This window comes from Chinchilla lanigera, unplaced genomic scaffold, assembly GCF_000276665.1.
Source record: "Chinchilla lanigera isolate Chin_1 unplaced genomic scaffold, ChiLan1.0 scaffold00055, whole genome shotgun sequence".
NCBI classification, from domain to species: Eukaryota; Metazoa; Chordata; class Mammalia; order Rodentia; family Chinchillidae; genus Chinchilla; species Chinchilla lanigera.
The window spans coordinates 7,499,515-7,519,094 of record NW_004955456.1 but is presented as its reverse complement, the minus strand read 5'-3'; the positions used below and the strand labels follow the sequence as shown (position 1 = coordinate 7,519,094).

Sequence of the window (19,580 nt, the reverse complement as noted above, 5' to 3'; positions counted from 1 at the left end):
GAAAAAAAAAAAAAAAAAAACCTCAGAGAAATACCAGTGTCTACCCATTAGTCCTAATGTAATTGAAAACATGGTAAGTAACAAGTGCTGGGGAGGATGTGGAGAAAGAGGAAATGGAGGTCTGTCTGCCAGTGTGTATCCAGGGCTTCTCACAGCAGCCTCCAGAGTGGAAGCCTTCGTGTCCGTAGCAGATGGCTGCATCAACAAAACGTGGCATGTGCTTGCTGTGGAATACTAGCTCCAAAAGAAACCGCAGTCCGGACACATGCTATGACTTTGGGTGAACGTCAGAAACATCACACCACGGGCAGGCAGGTAGTCCCGGACCAGCAGACACCGTGTCGCTGCACTGATCTGAGCTTCTCAGCAGAGTCAGGCCACGGAGACGGAAGCAGATGTGGTGCCCAGCAGGAGCCACAAGGTGGGCACAGGGTCCTGGCACTTCAGGAGGACCAAATTTCTCTCACAGATGAGGAAGAAGCTCTAGAGATAGATGCACAACCTTGTTTGTTTTGGTTTTTTTGGTTCTAGGACTCAAACTCAGGACCTTGCACTTACCAGGCAGGCGCTTGTGCTGCTGAGCCATTTCCTTGGCCCTGTTTTAGAGGTTTTTTTTTTGTTGTTTTGTTTTTTTGGTACCGGGAAGTGAACTCACGACCTCACGCTTGCCAGGCAGGCACTTGTGTCACTGAGCTATATCCCCAACCCCACAGCCTTGCGACTGTCCCCTAAACACAGAACTGTCCAGGGACACGGTAATTTTATGTTAGTGTATATTCTGCCAGCAAAAGGAAAAGAGTGTGCCCTACGGTGGGCTCCGCCTCCCGAGTGCTGGGGGCACAGCCGCGCACCACCACGGGCGGCTGCTGCAGTGATCTCAGCACACGGGAGGTGTGTGACCACAGTGCCATGGAATAAGGCCCTGGAGCGCCCTGGCACTGGCACCCACTGGTGCAGTGGGTGAGGACTGGAGCCTATGTCCCAGGGATCCAAAGGAGGCCCAGACGTACCCGAGGTGCAATTGCACATCTCCAGCTTTATTAGCCAATGCTCAATCATCTTCCAAAGTCTCATTCCAATAATCGCATTTGTCCACAGAGCTTAAAGTTACTGCTTCTTATCATCTGTGACTATATGCGGTTTGGTTTGTTTGGTTTTGTATTGTTTTTTCTTTTTGAAACAGGGTCTCACTATGCAGGTCAGGCTGGGCTTGAACTCACTCGGTAGCCCAGGTTGGCTTGGAACTCGCAGAGATCCTCCTGCCTCAGCCTCCCAAGTGCTGGGATCACAGGCATGTACCACCATGTCCAACCTATACACATTTTTTAAAATCTTGTTAATCAAATGTTACCTGCTGTGTGTGTGTGTGTGTGTGTGTGTGTGTGACAACTGAAACCTCATACCACGCCACATGCCATTGGGACTGACGGGCCCTGCTCGGCCAGCTGGTTGCTGTGTCCCTGCTCTGCTGTAACCAGGCCACGGCTTCTCTGGACCCCTCCTGGCCTCTGCTACCCAGCAGTGGCCACCTCTGCCATCAGCCAGGCTGAGTGGCCCAGGTGGCACCATGCGGCTGCATCTCCGTGCATGTGCATTTAGCTGCTGGAGGCCAAGGTACCACTCCGTGTCCCTGGCTGTCCATTTCTACCTGTCGGGAAGGTGTCAGACTGCCTGCTCCAAGAGACGCTTCCAGCCAGGCCCCCCAGTCTGGGCCTCTGCTACCTCTGGTGGACAAGACCCACCACTCAGAGCTCGCTGCACCAGCCACACTGGGGCCCATGGGCGGAGGCCACGCCGGGTCACCCCACAGGGCAGTCACCAGGCCCCCAGCTGCGGGTTCTGGCAGGGCAAGGTCCTCACCCAGGCAGGCCAAGCACGCTGTAGCCAGACCATACCAGGACCACCGGCATGGAGCGTCGGGCAGCTCTAGGTCCCCACGGTGATATAGCACTGCTGACCAGGTCATGACCAAAGCTAGTGCGAGACAGGCCTGCGGCCAGGCTCCCAGGCGAGGGTGCCGTCTGGCACACAGCACCCAGGGCGTGGGTGGGGTCAGCCTGAGTCACAGGTGACGCCTGGAGGGCGGGGGTGGAGGACACAGTCCAGCTCCACACATGTGTCCCTGGTGAGTCCTTTCCTTCCCTTTCACTGCAAATTGTTCTTGGTGGAAGAAGGTTAGGAAGAAAGCCCCGCTGAGATAGGAGGGATGCTCTTCAGGGGCCAGCCAAATGGAAATCTCCTTTTAAAAAATGAAGCTGCAAGGTCGTGCACACCTATAATCCCAGCACACACCTATAATCCCAGCACTCGGGAGGCTGAGGCAGGAGGAATGTTGTGAGTTCAAGACCAGCCTGGGCTACAAAGTGAGCTCAAGGCCAGCCTGAACTGCATAGCGAGACCCTGTCTCAAAAAGATTTAAAAAAACCAAACACACAATAAAAAACGCAAATAATAAATACTTTTCTAGTAAAAGTACATCCCAAGTATGGGATGGGTCATAGTTATGCCATGAAACTCCTGCATATGTGGAACTTAAATCTAGCCAGATCTCTAACTGGGCAGGGACAGAGCAGCCTTGTAATCAGGTCCCCTGGCCCCCTGTCAGAGCTGAGTCCATCAGATGAAGCAGCTCCCATGTCACCACTTAGCTGAGGGATGGTGCTAGGCTTGGCATTTAATCTGAGCCTTAGTTTGCCAATCTGCAAAATGGAGGAGCATGGCGAACCTCAAACTGTGGTCTGGGGACTAGTGGGAAAAGTGCTTATAAGAAATGTTGAATTTCCCAGGCATGGTAGTGCATGCCTGTAATCCCACCACTCTGGAGGCTGAGGCAGAAAGTCTGCCAAGAAGCCAACCTGGGCTGCATAGTAAGTTCAAGACCAGAGAGACTGTTTCACCAAAAAACCAAATTCAGCATCTTAACCCTGTCCTAGCTGTGTACTTTATGGAAGTAGGGATTAAACCCAGTATCATCACGCAGAGCTACGTCCTCAGCACTCTAGGTGGCGGAGCCAGGAGGATGGCAAGTCGAGGCCAGTTTGGGCAACTTAGTGAGTCCCTGTGTCAAAAAATTAAAAAGGGGGCCGGGATGCAGTTCAGTAGCACAGCACCTGCCTAGCAAGCATGAGGTTCTGAGTTCGATTCCCAGAAACCACTCCCTAAAATTAAAAAAACCTGATATCATTCAGTACAAAGCTCTTGGATTCAATCGCCCAAATAGTGGAAAAAAATAAAAAGCTTCCTGCGTGATCTGGTGCACACAGAGGAGTTTGGGGGCTGCTCCGTGGACTCTGTCAGGACGGGGATCAGAAGTTTCAGGCCTGAGCTGGGCCCCGATACCTGGTACCTGGGTCAGGTACCTGTGCCAGTACCTGGGCCATATGAGTGCCTCACACACATCTCACACCAGCCCTCAGAAGGGCAGTCACCTCACTTACAAAAGACCCCAAAGTGGCTGGGCATGGTGGCGCACCTCTGTAATCCCAGCACTCTGGAGGCTGAGGCAGGGGGTTAGCTGAGTTCAAGGCCAGCCTGGGCTACATAGCGAGATCCTGTCCCCAAAACAAACAAGCAGGTGGAAACTACGCAGCATCGCTTTGAATGACGACATTCAAACGATGCTTCCCGATGCTTCCCTGCTCAGCTCACCCTTATCACCTCCCCAGGCACTGACCCCAAGGGTCAAAGTCCAGTGAGCAGGGCTGCCCAAAAGCTGAGTCATTAATCCTTGGCAGATGGGGACAGAATTAGCTGGGATGGAACACAACAACCTTCCCCGGAAAGTCCAGAGGTTTGGGGCACACCTGTCCTCCATATCTGATCCGGGCTCCCCGCCAGAGCCCTGCACTTCCTGGTCCTTCCGTTTTTGTTTCCCACCATGTGGCTACCCTATCCCCAGCGTTTTCAGTTCCTCTCACACCCTGACCACCACCACTGGTCCTTTTCTCTTCAACTGTGCTGGGCTCCCCTCGGCCAGGTCCCCAGTTCCCTCCCACCCGTCCTGTCTCAGCGGAAATTCTTTCGGTGGCACCGAGGACTGAACCCACAGAGTTACATCCGCAGCCCTCTTCCTTATTTTATTTATTTGAGGCAGGAATTCACTAAGTTGCCCAGGCTGAGCTTGTACTTACCCACCTCCTGCCTCAGCCTCCCAAGGGCTGGGATTACAGGTGTACACCACCAGGCCTGGCTTAAAACCTCCCTCCACCTGGTTGAGGTCCCCACAGCGCTTTGCCCATGGTGACACGGACACCCATCGTCTGCCTCCGTGCTGGGCCCCAGACCTCAGAGGGCAAGCGCAGCCCCTGCTGCACCCAGCTGGCCCCAGGCTGGCAGCAGCATGTGTGCTCCCCGTCTCAGGTGGGTGAGAGGGACCCTGACAGACGGTCCGCACACACAGGCCCAGGCCTGGGCTGCAGGTGACGCCACCGCACCTGGCCTTTCTGTTACGCATAGGGCACCACCAGCCTGGCCAGTCCGAGCCTGGGGACTGCACAGTCCCCTTCTTGTCCCGGCCACGTGCACACCTTGTTCCGAGTCTATCCTGTCCTGGATGGGACACAAGGTCCCCACTGGGAAGCAGAGTGCAGCAGGGGCACTGCCGCCTGGCCGCTGTCCTTCACAGGGGACACACGGCTGCGCAGATGTCATGGTAGCCCCACACACGTCCCATTCTGTGGCCCGGCCAGCACAGACCCAAGTAATACGGGGCTGCAGGAGCCCCGAGGGGACACACAGGTGCCCACGCAATGGCACCAGCTCCTTGCCAGGTGGCAACTCAGCCACCTCGCCCTCTGCTGCTGCCGGGCCCTGCTGTTTCCGGGACCTTCTGAGCCTCAGCCACCGACCCAGAACCCAGGAATCCCCCCGGCTGCTTTGACTCGGGGAAGGGACCACGTGTGGAACCACCGGGCCTCACCCAAGTCCACCCCACTTGCCAGCTCTGGGCTACACCTCACAGGACACCGCAAGGCGCTGGCTCCGCGCTCACCCACTCCACCCCCCGGGAGGAACCGCGCCAGGGAAGCCAACCTCATGGCCACCAGGGTGGCTCTCAACACAGGCCGTGCACAGGTGACAAGGTCAGAAACACGCCCCAGGGATACGTCACGCATAGGTCATGCTGTCACCTTAGAGCACAGCTGGCACACTCACTGCCCCAGGCAGCGGCAGCCCCCACACCTGCCCCTTCCTGTGACAGACAAGCCCGTCCAGTGCTCTCGGGGCAGCTGTGTCTCCAGCTTCTCTGATGCCCACCTCAGGCACCGACCCCTTCACAGCCACCCCTGCTGGTCTCTGCCCCACCCACATCACAGCCCGACTTCCCGACACTCAGGCGTTAGCGGAAGAGCAGAGAAAGGGAGCTCCCTCGGGTCCCCCACACAGCAAGGCCAGCCTCTGGGCCCAACTGCACCCGTGCCCACCTTCTGCCTCCACTCCTTGCTGCGCATGCCCCTGCCCACCTGCAATGCCCGGTGAGCAAGTGACGGGCAGGGGACGCTGGGGAGCAGCCTAGGGTGCTCAAAGGGGGAAGCCCACCCTCGGGGCTGAGGCCTGGTCTCAGGCTGGAAGGTGGCCAGGTGCTCAGCTGGTGCCTGTGTCACACCATGCCTCCTGCTCCTGACAGACAGCTGACACACGTGCTGTCAACCTGGAAGGAAGAGACAGTGGCCCTGGTGCCTCTGAACACAGTGCACATGTGTTGGGGAGCAGGCAGCTCACAGTCAGGAAGGACATCTCCCAGGATGCTCTGGGCTGGGCCTGGGACTAGCAGGGATTACACAGGGGACCAGCCAGGCACCACTGCCCTCTGTTGGCCACACCCGGGACTGCAAGCAGCAAAAGCGCACAATGAGGGCTGAGGGACCAGTCTGGGGTGGAAGAGGTTTATTCTGTGTGGTTTGTTTTTGCAGTACTGGGGAAGGAACCCTGAGCCTCTGCACTTAGCTACATCCCCAGCCCTTTTTCCTTTTAACTTTGAGACAGGATTTAAAAGTTGCTCAGGCTGGCTTCAAGTTCACAGTCCTCCTCCACCAGTCTCCGAAGTAGCTGGGACCACAGGCAGGGGCCACTGTGCCCAGCTGGAACCTCAGGGGGAAAGGCAGCAGCCTGGCAGTGCCAGCCCAGTCCCCCAAGTCCGTGTGTCCAGCACGGAGCGCTGGGTGTGTGGCGTGCAGGGCGCTGAGCCGCTGAGTCCTGCTGGGAGCTCACTCCCCACACGGCGGCCTGGTGGCCTCAGGATGGCGATGCTGCGGGTCTGGGTTTCTTCCCGCTGTGCTTGAAGCTGCGCAGCGGGTTCTGGGTCTTCGTCTTCTGTGGAGTAGGGTCTGGGTTAGAGGGCAGGCAGACGGCTGTCCCCACAGAGGCAGCCGTGGGCAGCCCGAGGGCCAAGGAGCAGTCCTCCTCCACCCACCGGGCAAGATGCGTGGACATCATGCGACAGCAAAGGGACAAGGTGGGGAAGACTCCGCTGCTGGCCCCACAGCCCCCGGGCGTACCTTAGCCTTCCTGCCAGAGGACAGCTTCTTCCGCTTCCTGTGGGTACGCACAAGGCCACGGAGCGCCGGAGGGACTGCAAGAGACCAGGCCTCAGCGGTCAGCTCACCACTCTTGAAGCCTCCTGTCGCCCCAACCCCATGAGCGCCGAACCCAGACTGCAAGGGCTCCCCACCCTCTGGCCGGGATGCCCAGTGCTGCGCTCTCAACTGTGACATGAGTGACACACAGACTCGTCCTCACACAAACCCCAGGACCAAAGAATACCAGGCCCACCGAGCCACCATCCACATCACCCTCCGGCGGTGTTCAAGCGTGTGGCGGGGGTGTGCAACAAGGCCAGGGTGGGGTGGCGCTTAGGGTACAGCGTGCTCGGCACACAGAGCCGAGGTGGGAGGGCAGGGAGGTGCAGGTAAAGGACAGGCTCAGGGCGACCTTTCACACGAGGCCCTGTGACAAATCCACTGGCTTCACGTGACGTCCCGGGCTCCCAATCCTGGCCCTGATCCCAAAGGCCAGGCCACGCCCTCCCAGCGAGGGACCCTGCTCAGAGCAGCTCACTGAGGCCAGGGCGCCAGCCTCCCCTCCCGCAGCTCCCGCCACCCACTCTGGCGCCTCTTCGCTCTGCTCCTCCGGGACGTCCCTCCACCTCCCGACCCTCCCACCACTCACCCAGGTAGTCAGGGACGTGGCCCAGGTGTGGCTTCACCACCGCGGGGTGCAGAGGCAGGTCGTGCCGCAGCAGCTGCAGGTCCCGGGGGTTATCCTCGAAGTATGTCTGGGAGGGCAGGGAGCTCAGGTCAGCGGCTTTGGAACTTCACAGATTGAGTTTTTCAGTTTGCAACTTTATTTTTGGAGCAGTGAGTGAGTCTCAGCAAACTCAGGCAGGGCGCTGCACACTCTAGTGCTTTACACTAAGCTACCCCCCAGACCTACTTCTTTAAGACAGGGGCTCACTATGTTGCCCAAGCCGGCCTTACTCTCCTGGGATCCAGCGAGCCTCCTGCCTCAGCCTCTCTGCGAGTCCCCTAGCTGGGACTACAACTGCACCCATCAGACTGAACCTTCGAAAAGACATCAGATCCGTGTGCTTTACAATTTAAAAGGCACGAGGCGACCCTGTGCAGACTTCCTACGACCTCTGTTCCTTCACTGTTCCCATCGAGGCCGCCTTCCGACTCCTACACTGGTTCAAACTCTCCCTCCTATGTGCCGCCAATAGCCCTTCTGCAGCTTTCACCTGGCGTCACCGCTGCGGCTCGCAGACACCCAAGCTGTGGAACCTCCCACACTGTGGAACCTCAGTGGGGGGATGCCAGGCTGCGCCATCTTCTGGATGCCACGACCACAGGGCTGGATGCAGATGCGTGTGTGCCCGTGCACACTGGCTCGAGCTCCGGGAACATGCACAGGCCCGAGTGTGGCTGCCCTCGCCCGCCTCACCTTGAGCTTCTCCGAGTGCAGGAGCTCCTCTTTGATCTCCTTCAGCCGCGCCTCCCGGATGGCCTGCTTCGTCACCGAGCGCATGGCGTCCTTCGGGCAGACACCGGGGGTCAGCCACGGGACAGGACCCAGTCAAAGCTCCCCCTGCCCATCCCCGAAGTGCCCAGCGGCTCACCTTGCAGCGATAGCGGAAGCCCTCGATCTCCTCCATGTGGAACTGGTAGGGAAGCAGGGCAGGGGCCTCACCCTCTGCGAAGACAGGAGCAGGAAGGGCTCAGACAGGAGCATCAGCCCAGGGTGAGAGAGAGACACACGCGCGCAGGCGCATGGCGCTGTCCTTGGCCTCGCGGGCTGCCAGTGATGCAGCAGACGGCGCGTGTGCGAGCAGCACAGAGGTCACATGCCGACTGGAGGCAGACCACGTCTGCCCCTCAGTGCAGGGCGACACAGGGCCTGCCCCACGGGGGACATGAGGAGCGTTCAGGGGTCTGCCGTGGGGGAAGCCTGGCCTGGCCCAGCCCGGAGCCTGCATGCTCACCGTCACTGAGAAACTGCTCGATCTTGCCCAGCTGCGACTGCTCCGCGGGAAGCACAAAGCTCAACACTATGCCAGGGTTGTTGGCACGTGCTGTCCTGCGACGGGAGACAACCCAGCCTGCATCCCTGCCTGTGGGCTCCGCCCAGCCCACCGCACCCTCCACCACGCTCACCGCCTCACCACGCAGTTCTGCCCTCCCGCCCAGGCTCCTACCTGCCGGCCCGGTGGATGTAGGCCTCGGGGGTCGGGGGGAGGTCAAAGTTGAGAATAGCGGACACATGGTGGAAGTCTATGCCCCGGGCCACACCGGCCTCAGGGTCAGAGGCCCTGCGGAGAGAACCAAGGTCAGGCCAGCCCTTTTCTGCTCTAGAACGTGTTCTTAAGATTAGCGAGCAAAACATCCTCTAAACAAAACTAAAGACCACAAGTCCCTGTTACACACAAGAGCACTTTACATCAAAATCATTCTAGGAATGTGCGTAGTGATGCACATCTGTGAGCCCTGCTCTCTGAAAGGCTGAGGCAAGAGGATTACAAATTCCACCCCCAGGGAACTGAAGAGACTTTGTGAGACTTAGGCATGAAAAACCAAACCAAAAAACCCCTCAAAACGACAGGCGTGATGGTGCATGCCTGTAATCCCAACACTTGGGAAGCTGAGGCAGGAGGATCGGTTAAAGTTCAAGGCCAGTCTGGACAGCTTGAATAAAATAAGTTCAAAGCCAGCCTGAACTGCAAAGTGAAACCCTGTCTCAAAACAAACAAAAAAGAAAAGCCAGGTGTGGTGGCCCATGCCTGTAATCTCAGCACTTGAAAGGCTGACACAGGAGAATAACTATGAGCTTGAGGCCAGCCCAGGCCTACACAGCAAGACCCTGTCTCCCCAAAAAAAAACAAAAACAAAACAAATACAATCAAACCAAAACCCTCAGAACTTTTCCAGAAGTGGGGGCTGCAGACCACTACTGTCGTGTCTGCAGAGTAAGTGCCTGGGTTCTGGGTTCAGTCCCCAGAACTGCAACAGACAGACGAAAAACTGCTCCAGAGCCAGGACACAGTGGTCGGCCTAGAGCTCTGACGTGGAGACCAACCCCTTGTGCTGACCTCAACTGCAGTGACCTGGGGACTCCCCCTGGGCCAGTGACCCCTTCAACTAGACCAGGGAGCTTCCCTTTTCCTCAGAAACATGCTCCCAGCCTCCGCCAGCCACCACCTACTACAGGTGGGCAGTCCTCCAGCAGACAGCAGGCGCACCCAGTAAGCAGCCTCCACCTCGTCCCCATCCCCGTCCCCATCCCCGTCCCCACGGCCAGGCAGCTAAGCGAGAGCCACAGGGCTCTTCAGGCTACACCACCAGCCACCTGGACCATGACATCTTGCTCTGTGCACTCCAGACTGTTTTCAAACAAACTGAAAAACAGGCCGCTCTGGCAGGGCTAAGGACGAGAAAGGCGGACTCACTTGTCTCCTTTGGCCCTTCGGCCCCGCTGCTTGCCCTTGGCTGGGGCCCCGAGAACTTCAGCATCCGTTGCTATGACACAGTCATAGAAGCCTTGGTTGAACTGAGAGATGATATGGCACCTGCAGCCCAAGAGGAGGGTGAGCCCAGCGGGCATACGGTGTGACACCATCACTGTCACGGTCACCAGTGCCCACTGCTGCTTCCTCTACCCCTTCATCTCTCTCCACTCCTTAGCTTTGGTGAAAATGACATAAAGATGGGTATTTTGGGGTTCTGGCAAGTAACTGTCAGTCAGGTTCAGAGCCTGGCCTCTACCGCGTACTGGCAACACAGGAACATCAACTGGGTCCTGTCCTGTGCCTGTTTTCAACCAGCCCCACCAAGACGCGGCCCGTACAAACCTGGAGCGAAGAGGGAGCTCACCATTGAGCACGCAGGTCGGGATGCTGAACTGCTCCAGGAAGAGGCGGAGCCGGTAACTCCGCTCCAGGGTGTTGACAAAGAGCAAGGACTTGCCCCGAATCAACGACAACTTGAGCAGGGCATAGAGCAGCAGGAACTTGTCTTCCTCAGTCTCACAGACCACTTGAAACTGCTGTAACTGGTCTGGCCCTGGCAGCTGGGACTCCTGTAACTTGAGCGTAACCTAGACAGAGGACAGGCCTGCACTCAGGGAAGAGAAGAGACAGACACTAGGGCGCAGACGCTTTTGTAGAGGGCAGAGGTGCCTTAAGGATTTTAGTGTGCAAGAGCCCTCCAGCCACGGACCCCGAGGGGACCCGAATTGACATGGTATACGTAAGACACAGTCCGTACATAAAGCACCCGGAGCCCCAAATGAATACAGATGCTGACAAACAAAGCTACCGAGTAGGACAGGCCTATAGCAACAGATCTTCTAAGGGTTACATTTACGAAAGGTCAGAACCTTCCCCTTATAACTTTGGCTCTGCCCGTCAATTGCCCTTAGGGATTGGGGTAAGGGTCCTCTGTTCAAGTTTCCAGGGGAATCACAGTGTGATCTGGGGACATCTGAGAATATGTAGAGATGGGGTCTCGCTCTGTAGCTCAGGCTGGCCTAGAACCTGCGGTGATCCTCCTGCCTTGCCATCCCCAGTGCTGGATTACAGGCATCCACCACCACGTCCAGCTGATGCTGCTTTTAAATACCTCAGAACCAGGAATGACACACCAGTGACAATGGTCCCACCCAAAACACCAAAGGTTCCTCTGAGAAGGAGCACTGAGTCCTCAAGTGTCCAGCAGCTCCAGCTGCTCCCTCAGTGCCCCTTACCGGGTTATGCAGCACCAGCTCCTTGAGCGCCTGCACGTCTTCGTTAAAAGTAGCTGACATAAGGAAAGCCTGGTAAATCCGGGGCAAGTGACTGAAAGAAAGCGAACAGTCCGGTCGTGCTCCAGCTCCAAGGGCCGCTAAGTGTAGCAGCTGAGCTTCCGCTCATCCCCGCTCGCCCAGCTCTGCTCACTGACTTTTCCACTGGGAACCACCCCTATCCCTTCCTACCAGAGCAGACTCTTGAGTTCTTCCTCAAAACCGAAGGAAAACAGAAGGTCAGCTTCATCCACCACCAGGAGCTCCAGGGAGTCACGCAGTTTCAGGTTGTCCTGCTGCAAGTGGTTTAATATGCGGGATGGGGTCCCCACGACCACATCTGGCTTCTCCATCAGCATAGCTCTGCAGACAACAAGACATCAGTGTCAGGAAGAGCTCAGCAGCCAGAACCTCACCCCGGACCTGCCCCTCTCTTACCACACACAAACCCGACCGCACGTCTGTGAAGCTTTGTTCCCCGGCAGCTTTCACCCACCTCTGTGAGGCTGAGTCTTCAGCAGCTGAGACATTGGCCACCCGCACATCTCGAGCACAGTAGGCAGCCAGCTGCTGAATCATGGACTGGGCCTGCCGCGCCAGCTCCTTGGTAGGAACAAGTACCAGGGCTCTCACAGCCTGTTCCACCACAGGACCTGTCTGTAAGAAGAAGAACCAAAGACCTTAGCCAGCGGGCATGTGACTGGGTCTGCCCGATTCTTTTCTCTACTCCTTCCAGGTCAACCCATGCACCGCAATACAAACGCTCAGCATGTTCTGATCAAACCCTCCCTCCGCCCCCTCGGAACAGAATGGACAGCTGTCCCAGGCACTGACACTCAGAAATAACTTGCTTTATGATTACAGGTTATGTAAAACGCAGGAGGTACTGAAAGCGACTCTCACACTAATTGTGTAAATGGAAAGCAGACATCCAACTCTTCTTTATAAAACAAAAGCAGTTTATCCAGGATTATACTCCGGCTGGCAGCGGTGGCTGCAGTCTGGATTAGGAGAAACTCCACCCCAGGGGGTGGGTCACATGGAACCAGCCCGCCGAACAGGAGCCCCACGGAAAACCTGGCACCTCCTTTCCCCGCCTCTTTGGATCTTGCTTCCCTCCTCCCCTTGCCACCCCAGCGACCCACCGCCTTCCGGTGGAGCAGCAGCTGCAGCATCGGGATCGCGTACGCGGCCGTCTTCCCAGAGCCCGTGCGCGCCCGAGCCAGCAGGTCCTTGCCTTCCAGCGCCAGCGGAATGGCTTTCTCCTGGATCAGCGTGGGCCGCGACCAGCCCAAGTCGGCGACGGCCTAAGAAAGACGCGGAGCGCGGCTCAGGAGTCGCGGACGGCAGTGGCGCGCCCTGCGGTTCCTGTGGGAGGATCTCCCGTCCCCAGCCCTCCAGGTACCTGCAAAAGCCGGGGATCCAGGCCCATGTGTTCGAATCCCAGACTCTCCAGGTCCGCCATGGTTCCGCACTGACAGCGAGCACGCGCAGCCAGAAACACGGGAGACGTTGGGGCGTCGACCAATCAGCTTCGGAGAAACCCGCACTCGCCGGAAGTGCTGGCACGTACACTTCCGGCGTACCGGTGGCGGTGGGCGGTCTGCGGCTGCGCAGCGCTCAGTACCGCCCAAACTCTGGTTCCCTGTAGTTTCTGACCGGTAGGATAGTGTTGATGGGGTTTTTCCGCGTGGTTACGGTTAGAGTCTGGGCTTAGATCCTTCGCTGCCTGTGAGGGGAGGGTGGTGGTCTGCGGACCCCACACCTGGCCGCAGGTGGGCCCCACACAGAGAGGTTACAGATCTTTGGGTCACAGGGCCCCCTGGGATAAGAACAAAGTTATCAGACTTCTGCCCTTATTAGGCGCTATTAAGATCGTAAATTTTTACTAAGCCATTCACTTTGTGGTAGTTTGTCACAGTAGCAACAGGATACAAATCCAAGTGGAGTCTACCAGCGATCCCGTAGGCGGCCAGGGCTGTACTACACAGTGAGACCTTGTCTCAAATCAATGAATGTAGGAAAACATCAGAGGACCCAGCCCACTGCTGAGTCTTTGAAGATAGAAAAAGGGTCACAAAACAAGCCGCAGGTAGCCAGGAAATGGATTATTCCCTTTAGTCACTAGACCCCTCATTACTTTAGGCTCACGCAGACGACCCAAGACAGGCTCCCAGTTTCAGTCATCTGATTGTCAGCCTTCCTTGCCACTTTAGGTAACATTCAGATCCGAGGGATTAGGGTCCTGACACATTTTAAGGGCTAGTACCAGCACCTACCTATAGATCAGCCTGGCCCTGAGTTACCAGGAATCTACACTGATGAGCTTCCAGGGCGAGTCTGTGCATCCAGCTGATGTGGCCTAGGGTCTGTGTATCAGGAACTCGGATCTGGCTGTTAGATTAAAAATTCCTTATGCACCACAAGTTTGAGGGACCGACTGATGGGCACTGCCAGTTCATGACAGCTGAGGGACTGGGCTTCAATAAAAGGTGAGAGTGGGTGCCTCCCAACCCACACACTTCCTTTTTTTGCCCCTAGTACTGGGGATTAAACCTAGAGAATGCCAAACTACTCTCCAGCTGCTTCTATTTTGAGACAGGGTCTTGCTAAATTGCCCACGCTGGTCTCAGATTTATAATCCTCCTGCCTCAGCCTCCTGAGTAGCTGGGATTACAAATGTGCACCAACATACTGGCTTTTTTGTTTCTGTGTGAAGAAGGTTGTTCTGCAGGGATATTGTAAAGTTTAAGAAAGCAAGAACTTGGTCAAGTGTGTGGTACACACCCAGCACTCAAGAGGCAGAGGGAGGGGGTTCGCCAGGAGCTTGAAGGCAGCCTGGGCTACACAGTTCGAGGCCAGTCTGAACTGCATACAGAGACCCTGTCTCAAAATAAAAAGCAACAATGAAAATAAAATTAAGGGTGATGCTAGAGGGAAATCACCAAGATGCTTTGAGTAACAGCTAACCCAAAACTACATACTTCAAGGCCAGCTTGAACTAGATAGTGAAACCTCCTTGTCTCAAAGAACCAAATTTTAAAAAGGAAAGTACAAAAATACTAAATGAGTCAGGCGTGGTGGCACATGTCCAGCACTCAGGACACTTAAGCAGGAGAAATACTGTTCATTCAAGGCCAGCCTGAACTTCGTAAGAGTTCCAGGGTAGCCTGAACTGGATAGCAAGACCCTGTTTCAAAAAACCAAAACAAAAAAGTATTAAATGAGAACCCCAGCCCTTGGGAGGCTGAAGCAGGAGGTTACAAGTTTAAGGCCAACTTGGGCTATGTACAAAAGCTCTGTCTCAAAAAAAAAAAAAGTTCTGGGCTTGATGGCCTGTGTCTAATCCTAGCAGTTGGCAGGCTGAGGCAGGGAGATCACTGAGAGTTCGAGGCCACCTCAGGCTACACAGTGTGCTCAAGGTCACCCTGCACTACATGGTGAAACCCTGTCTCAAAACACAGTAAAAATAGGCATATGGAATATTATAGGACACAATGAGAAGTAACAAGGGAATTTAGTTTTGTAGGTCAGATAAAGTAATTTAATAAATAGAATTTCAAATAAATATGTAAGACTATGAATTAATATGCCACAAAGGGACAACTAATCATATGAAGATTCCTACAGGAGAAGGGCAGGAGAAAAGTATACTGAGTTATTCAAGCTTATGATTCAGGGCTAAGAAAGCAAGTATTTAATCTCACAGTCCCTGGCTGATGTGCTATCTACTTGGCTGGCCTTCGAGAATGGTTAGCTGGAGGGCCTGCTGAGTTGGACACAAAGGACGAGGCCACACTGCAGTCCCCTCAGGACACTGACGCCAGCAGTCCGGGCCAGGAATCCTCCCGCTTTTTGTCTCCCCTCCGCCACAACCTCTGATTTCATGTCAAACACAGCTACCATAACACACTTTTATTTCACTGGAAAAATCTATAGCAAGAACCAAATCTGGTTCCCTTGAAAAATCATTTACCAGAGCTTAAGTAAGACTTAGGGAAGAGGCAGGGTCAGCACACGCTGCCTGTGCCAGCTCTGTCCCCCCCTTACCTCTGACATCCAGGCCCTGTGAGATGGGATCACAGGCATCCAGGAGAGCTTTGCTTGGCCTTCTGAGAAGCCGCATGGCCCTGACAGCAGCTGTGACAACTGCTTTCTGGCCCACCAAGTGGTAGAATCCTGAGAGCTGCCATGGCAGTTATTAAAAATGTGAATAAACACAATATGCAAGGGCTGGATTGGTGTTTTCTGCTAGTTACAGGCAGTAACACTTCAACTAGGAAGGAAAATATATAATTTATCAAAAAATAGTTCTAATATATAGAAAAACATCTCGATCCTCTGGGGTGAGACTTGCCCCGTATTTACATTCACAAGGCCATTGAGGGACCCAGGACTGGCCAGGGGATAGTGAGGCAGGACCTATGTATAAGCCTGTAAGAGAGAAAATAGAAGGTTTTGCTCATTTTGTGAAAGAAGGGAATGAGTGGAGGCAAAAGAAACAAGACTTAATCTTAGCTGAGTTCCAATTCCTTACAAGTCCTAAAACAGATCTTGAAAGATTGGACCAGTGTTCTGTGTCCTTGAGAACCAGAATTAAACAAGTATCTGATCTGAATGGTTCGTTGCCATGGTACCAAAGTGGTATGTTTTTCCTCTCCCCTCCCCACCAAAACTCCAGATGGCTAAGGGAGTAGGTGGGGAAATAACTGAGGCAGAAAGAAGGGTCATATGGAGAGGGTGCTACACCAGCTTCTTGGCCTCGAAAAAGCTCTTGAGGTGACGCATCTGCCAGATGCCGGTGAGGATGAGGATGACAGTCTGTGCGATGGACCACCACAGCACCCTCTGGTTGGTGCTCTCACTGGTCAGACGGAAGCGCTCTTCACGATACTGCGTGGGGAGAACATCATGGGGTTAAAGGAGCAGAAGAAACAGTCCTGGCTGTCCTGAGGTCCCTGCTTGTGTGTGACCGCTCAACTCCAGGACCAAACACCTTCTGTAATACCACCTGCGACCACCTGTGAGTCCATGAGGGGTGCCAGTCTCCCCACCGCAGCTGCCCCAAGTGAGGGATGATGCTGTCCCTCCACAGGCACCTCTGTTAGGACTGAAGTCATGCTCCTACCACTTCATCAAGAGGTCAAAGAGACAGTAGCTATTACCAGATTGTGAGCTGCCCTCTACACGTTATCTTACACAGCCTAAGAATCAACTAAAGCCAAGTGGAATGCATACGTGTAATAGAATACCGTTCAGCCTTAAAAACGAAAGAAATGGAACACATACTACAACATAGACGGATCTGGGGGGCATTGTGCTAAGTGAAAAATTCTGCCCTTTGGGAAGACTACTGTACTTAGGTGAGTCAGAAACATAGAAGCAGAAAATAACAGGAGCTAGGGAAGGAAAGAAGAATTAGTATTTAGTAAGTGCAGATTTTCTGTTTAGGAAGGTGAAAAATCGTGAAAACCGACAGAGGTGCTAATTGTACAATGTGAACATACTTAATCCCACAAGGCTGTATTTTGAGACAGCTAAAATGCTGTTTTGTTACATATATTTTACCAGAAAGGGAACAGTTGAGGGTGTGATCCAATGATACAGTAGTTGCACCTCACATCCAGGTGAGGCCCTAGATTTCTCAAAAAGGAGGGCATGGTATACGCCTGTAATCCCAGCACTCTGGAGGCTGAGGCAGGAGGATCGCTGCTGCAGAGTTCAAGGCCAGCTCAGGGTACCTAGCAAGACCATGTCTCAAAAAGCAACAACAAAACACCCCACTATCTAGACCCATCTATTCTAGTCTCTGAAGAGCTGATGTCCTAAGTAGCAAAGGCCTCCAGCAGAAACCTGGAGTAGGGAGAGCAGGTGTAAAGGTCAAGTACAAGGAGACCTTCCCTTACCCTCTGGTAATCCTGCTCCTTCTGAATCTGTTCCACTTGATCAAGCAGCTGGCGGGCACGGAGCTGCAGCTCGGTCAGCTTATCCTTGGCTGCGATCTCTGGGTAATTATTGGCGTGCTCCCCAACCTGGATGTCCAGGTGCACGCGCTGCAAGGAAACGGTGTCTCAGCAGTAGGCCTCTATGTTTGTCCCAGACTCGGGAACAGACTCTTGGCCCTGACTAGGACACAGAGGACATCCGTCTCCCACTTGTGAATGTGCTATGAAGCATCGCGCATGACAGTGACGACAAATGAAAATCTGGAGGTGGTTCAGGTTGAAGGCAGGGAGAATTTCTCTCACCAGCTTGCCCCCAGCGAAGAGGGCCATCCTGGTGGAGTTGGAGTGCAGGCAGATCTGATGCTCCCCGGGCGTGTGCGAGGTGAACGTGAAGCGGCCCTCGGAGCCGTACTGCCGGGACAGGACCACCTGCAACCACATCAGAGACCGCCACCCTCACTGCGACCTCGAAGAGCAAGCTCGGGCCCCCGGGGCCGCGACGCACAGCCTGCACCCCGCGGGCCCGCAGCGCGCCCTCACCTTGCCATCCGGGTCCTTCACCTCCACGTGCATGCCCAGGCCGGGGGTCGAGGGCAGGAAGGCCTCCTTCTGCTTGTCCCACATCTGGGTCCGGTAGTTGCCTGCAGGGCAGACACACAGTCGGGAACCGGCCGGCCGCGCGGCCCGGGGTGGGGCCCTGGAGAGACCCCGGCTCCTCGGGGGAGGGGACGACCTGGCGGGGCTCGGGAAAAGGGGCGCTTCTGAGGGCCGGGCAAAAACAAAGGGCCGCTCCACCCTCAGCCCGCCTAACCGATGACCATGGTCTCGTCGGGAATTTCCTCGATGAAGCAACGCTTCTCGGTCTCGCCGATGTGGAAGTAGAGGCCGCGGGCGCCCGCGGCGCACAGCGCGAGGAACAGCAGAAAAGGCCTCCACATCCCCAGGAGCCAACCGCCCCGGACACCTGCCATTGCACCTCGCCCCCCAAGCGCATGCGCGGCCTTGCGGCCCGCTTTGCGCCTGCGCCCCGCCCCTGCGCTGCCACACAGCCGTTGAGACGGCGCCTGCGCAGTCACGCCCACCCGCTCTTCCTCCACCTTCTTTCCGGGAGGTCGCTTACTACTCTGCGCCTGCGTGCTGCCCCGGCGACGCCACAAACCGGGGAGAAGGCGCCTGCGCAATGGTGCCTGTCTCGCTCGGGGGCCCGCATCTCGCAGCACTGTGCGCGTGCGCGCTGCCTCTGCCCAAGGGCGCGGGAACCAGGGTGTCGTGACTGGGCAGAGTTGTTTTCGTGCTGGGCGTTTCCGTTCTTCGCATGGCAAAAACAAGCCCAGGCTTTCTCCTAGCGTGCCTCATGGGCTTCCTGTTGTCTGTTTACCCACAGTGAAAACGGGACGGGCGCTGTGAGGACCCGCGCGCCTTCCCAGACGACCGACCGCGGGTCCCCGGAGCTTGGGGTCGTTTGTGGGACGCTGAGAGCTTGGCTTTCGGCAGGAGATCTCCCGGCTCGCTTAGGCAGCGCGCGCTCTCTCCGCCTCCGGAGGGGACTTGGGTGTGACCGGTCTCTCCTCAGCTTCTCTGCCTCGTTCTCCAACCTGCATATTCTTTTTTTTTTCAGCCTTCGTATACTTAAAAAAAAGTGCAATTAATTTACCCAGGCTAGCCTCAAACTCACTGCTGCCTCAGCCGTCTGGCTGCTGGGTTTGCGGGCGTGTGCCAGCGTGCCTGAGTTTTGTTGGGTACAATTTAGGTAATCTAATTCCGGAGGTCCAAATATTTTTTTTTATTGTAAAGAAAAAATAAACACTAAAAACAATGGTATAAAGTTTCAAAACCAGACTGTAGGAGAACGCCTGTAATCCCAGCACTCGGAGGCTGAGGCAGGAGGATCGTTGCGAGTTCGAGACTAGCCTGGGCTACAAAGTGAGCTCGAGGCCAGCCTGAACTGCATAGTGAGACCCTGTCTCAAAAAGAAAAAAAAAGAAAAGACTGTGGGAGAGTAACAATGGTTAGTACACTGCGCATTGTTATCTTCAAAGTAGTTGCTCATATTGCAAGATATAGGTGTAAAAAATTGATCAAACAGTATAGACATAAACCTTTCAATGAGCTAATAGCAATTAGAATAACTAGTGTGTGTGTGTGTATTTTGTTGCTTTTCTCTCCTTTTCCCCCATTCCAGTTTCTTTCCTTTTTTTTTTTTTTTTTTTTTGAGACAGGGTCTCACTATGCATTTCAGGGGCAAGGATCCTCCCGCTTCAGCCTCCCAAGTGCTAGAATTATAGGCATGCACCACCATGCTCCACTTTTTTTCCTTTTGATCATTTTCTTCCCATTTCACAATATTTATTGTACATTTTGGGTCTT

General features: G+C 55.2%; 2 protein-coding genes across 2 annotated transcripts; both read right to left on the bottom strand.

Annotated features, from left to right (window-relative positions):
- Window positions 1-5,869: 5,869 nt before the first annotated feature.
- On the bottom strand, window positions 5,870-13,835 carry Ddx56 (DEAD (Asp-Glu-Ala-Asp) box helicase 56). Its single transcript, XM_005396662.2, has 14 exons — window positions 12,674-13,835; window positions 12,414-12,575; window positions 11,765-11,925; window positions 11,461-11,631; window positions 11,233-11,323; window positions 10,340-10,584; window positions 9,938-10,057; window positions 8,690-8,803; window positions 8,477-8,571; window positions 8,114-8,187; window positions 7,939-8,028; window positions 7,168-7,273; window positions 6,498-6,571; window positions 5,870-6,312 (listed from the first exon to the last, which is right to left on the bottom strand). Exons 1-14 carry the CDS (start codon window positions 12,731-12,733, stop codon window positions 6,235-6,237), a joined length of 1,641 nt encoding a protein of 546 aa, XP_005396719.1. The 5' UTR covers window positions 12,734-13,835; the 3' UTR covers window positions 5,870-6,234.
- Window positions 13,836-14,784: 949 nt separating this feature from the next.
- Window positions 14,785-18,247, bottom strand: Tmed4 (transmembrane p24 trafficking protein 4). Its single transcript, XM_005396661.2, has 5 exons — window positions 18,025-18,247; window positions 17,754-17,854; window positions 17,517-17,642; window positions 17,175-17,321; window positions 14,785-16,161 (listed from the first exon to the last, which is right to left on the bottom strand). Exons 1-5 carry the CDS (start codon window positions 18,182-18,184, stop codon window positions 16,012-16,014), a joined length of 684 nt encoding a protein of 227 aa, XP_005396718.1. The 5' UTR covers window positions 18,185-18,247; the 3' UTR covers window positions 14,785-16,011.
- Window positions 18,248-19,580: the final 1,333 nt, after the last annotated feature.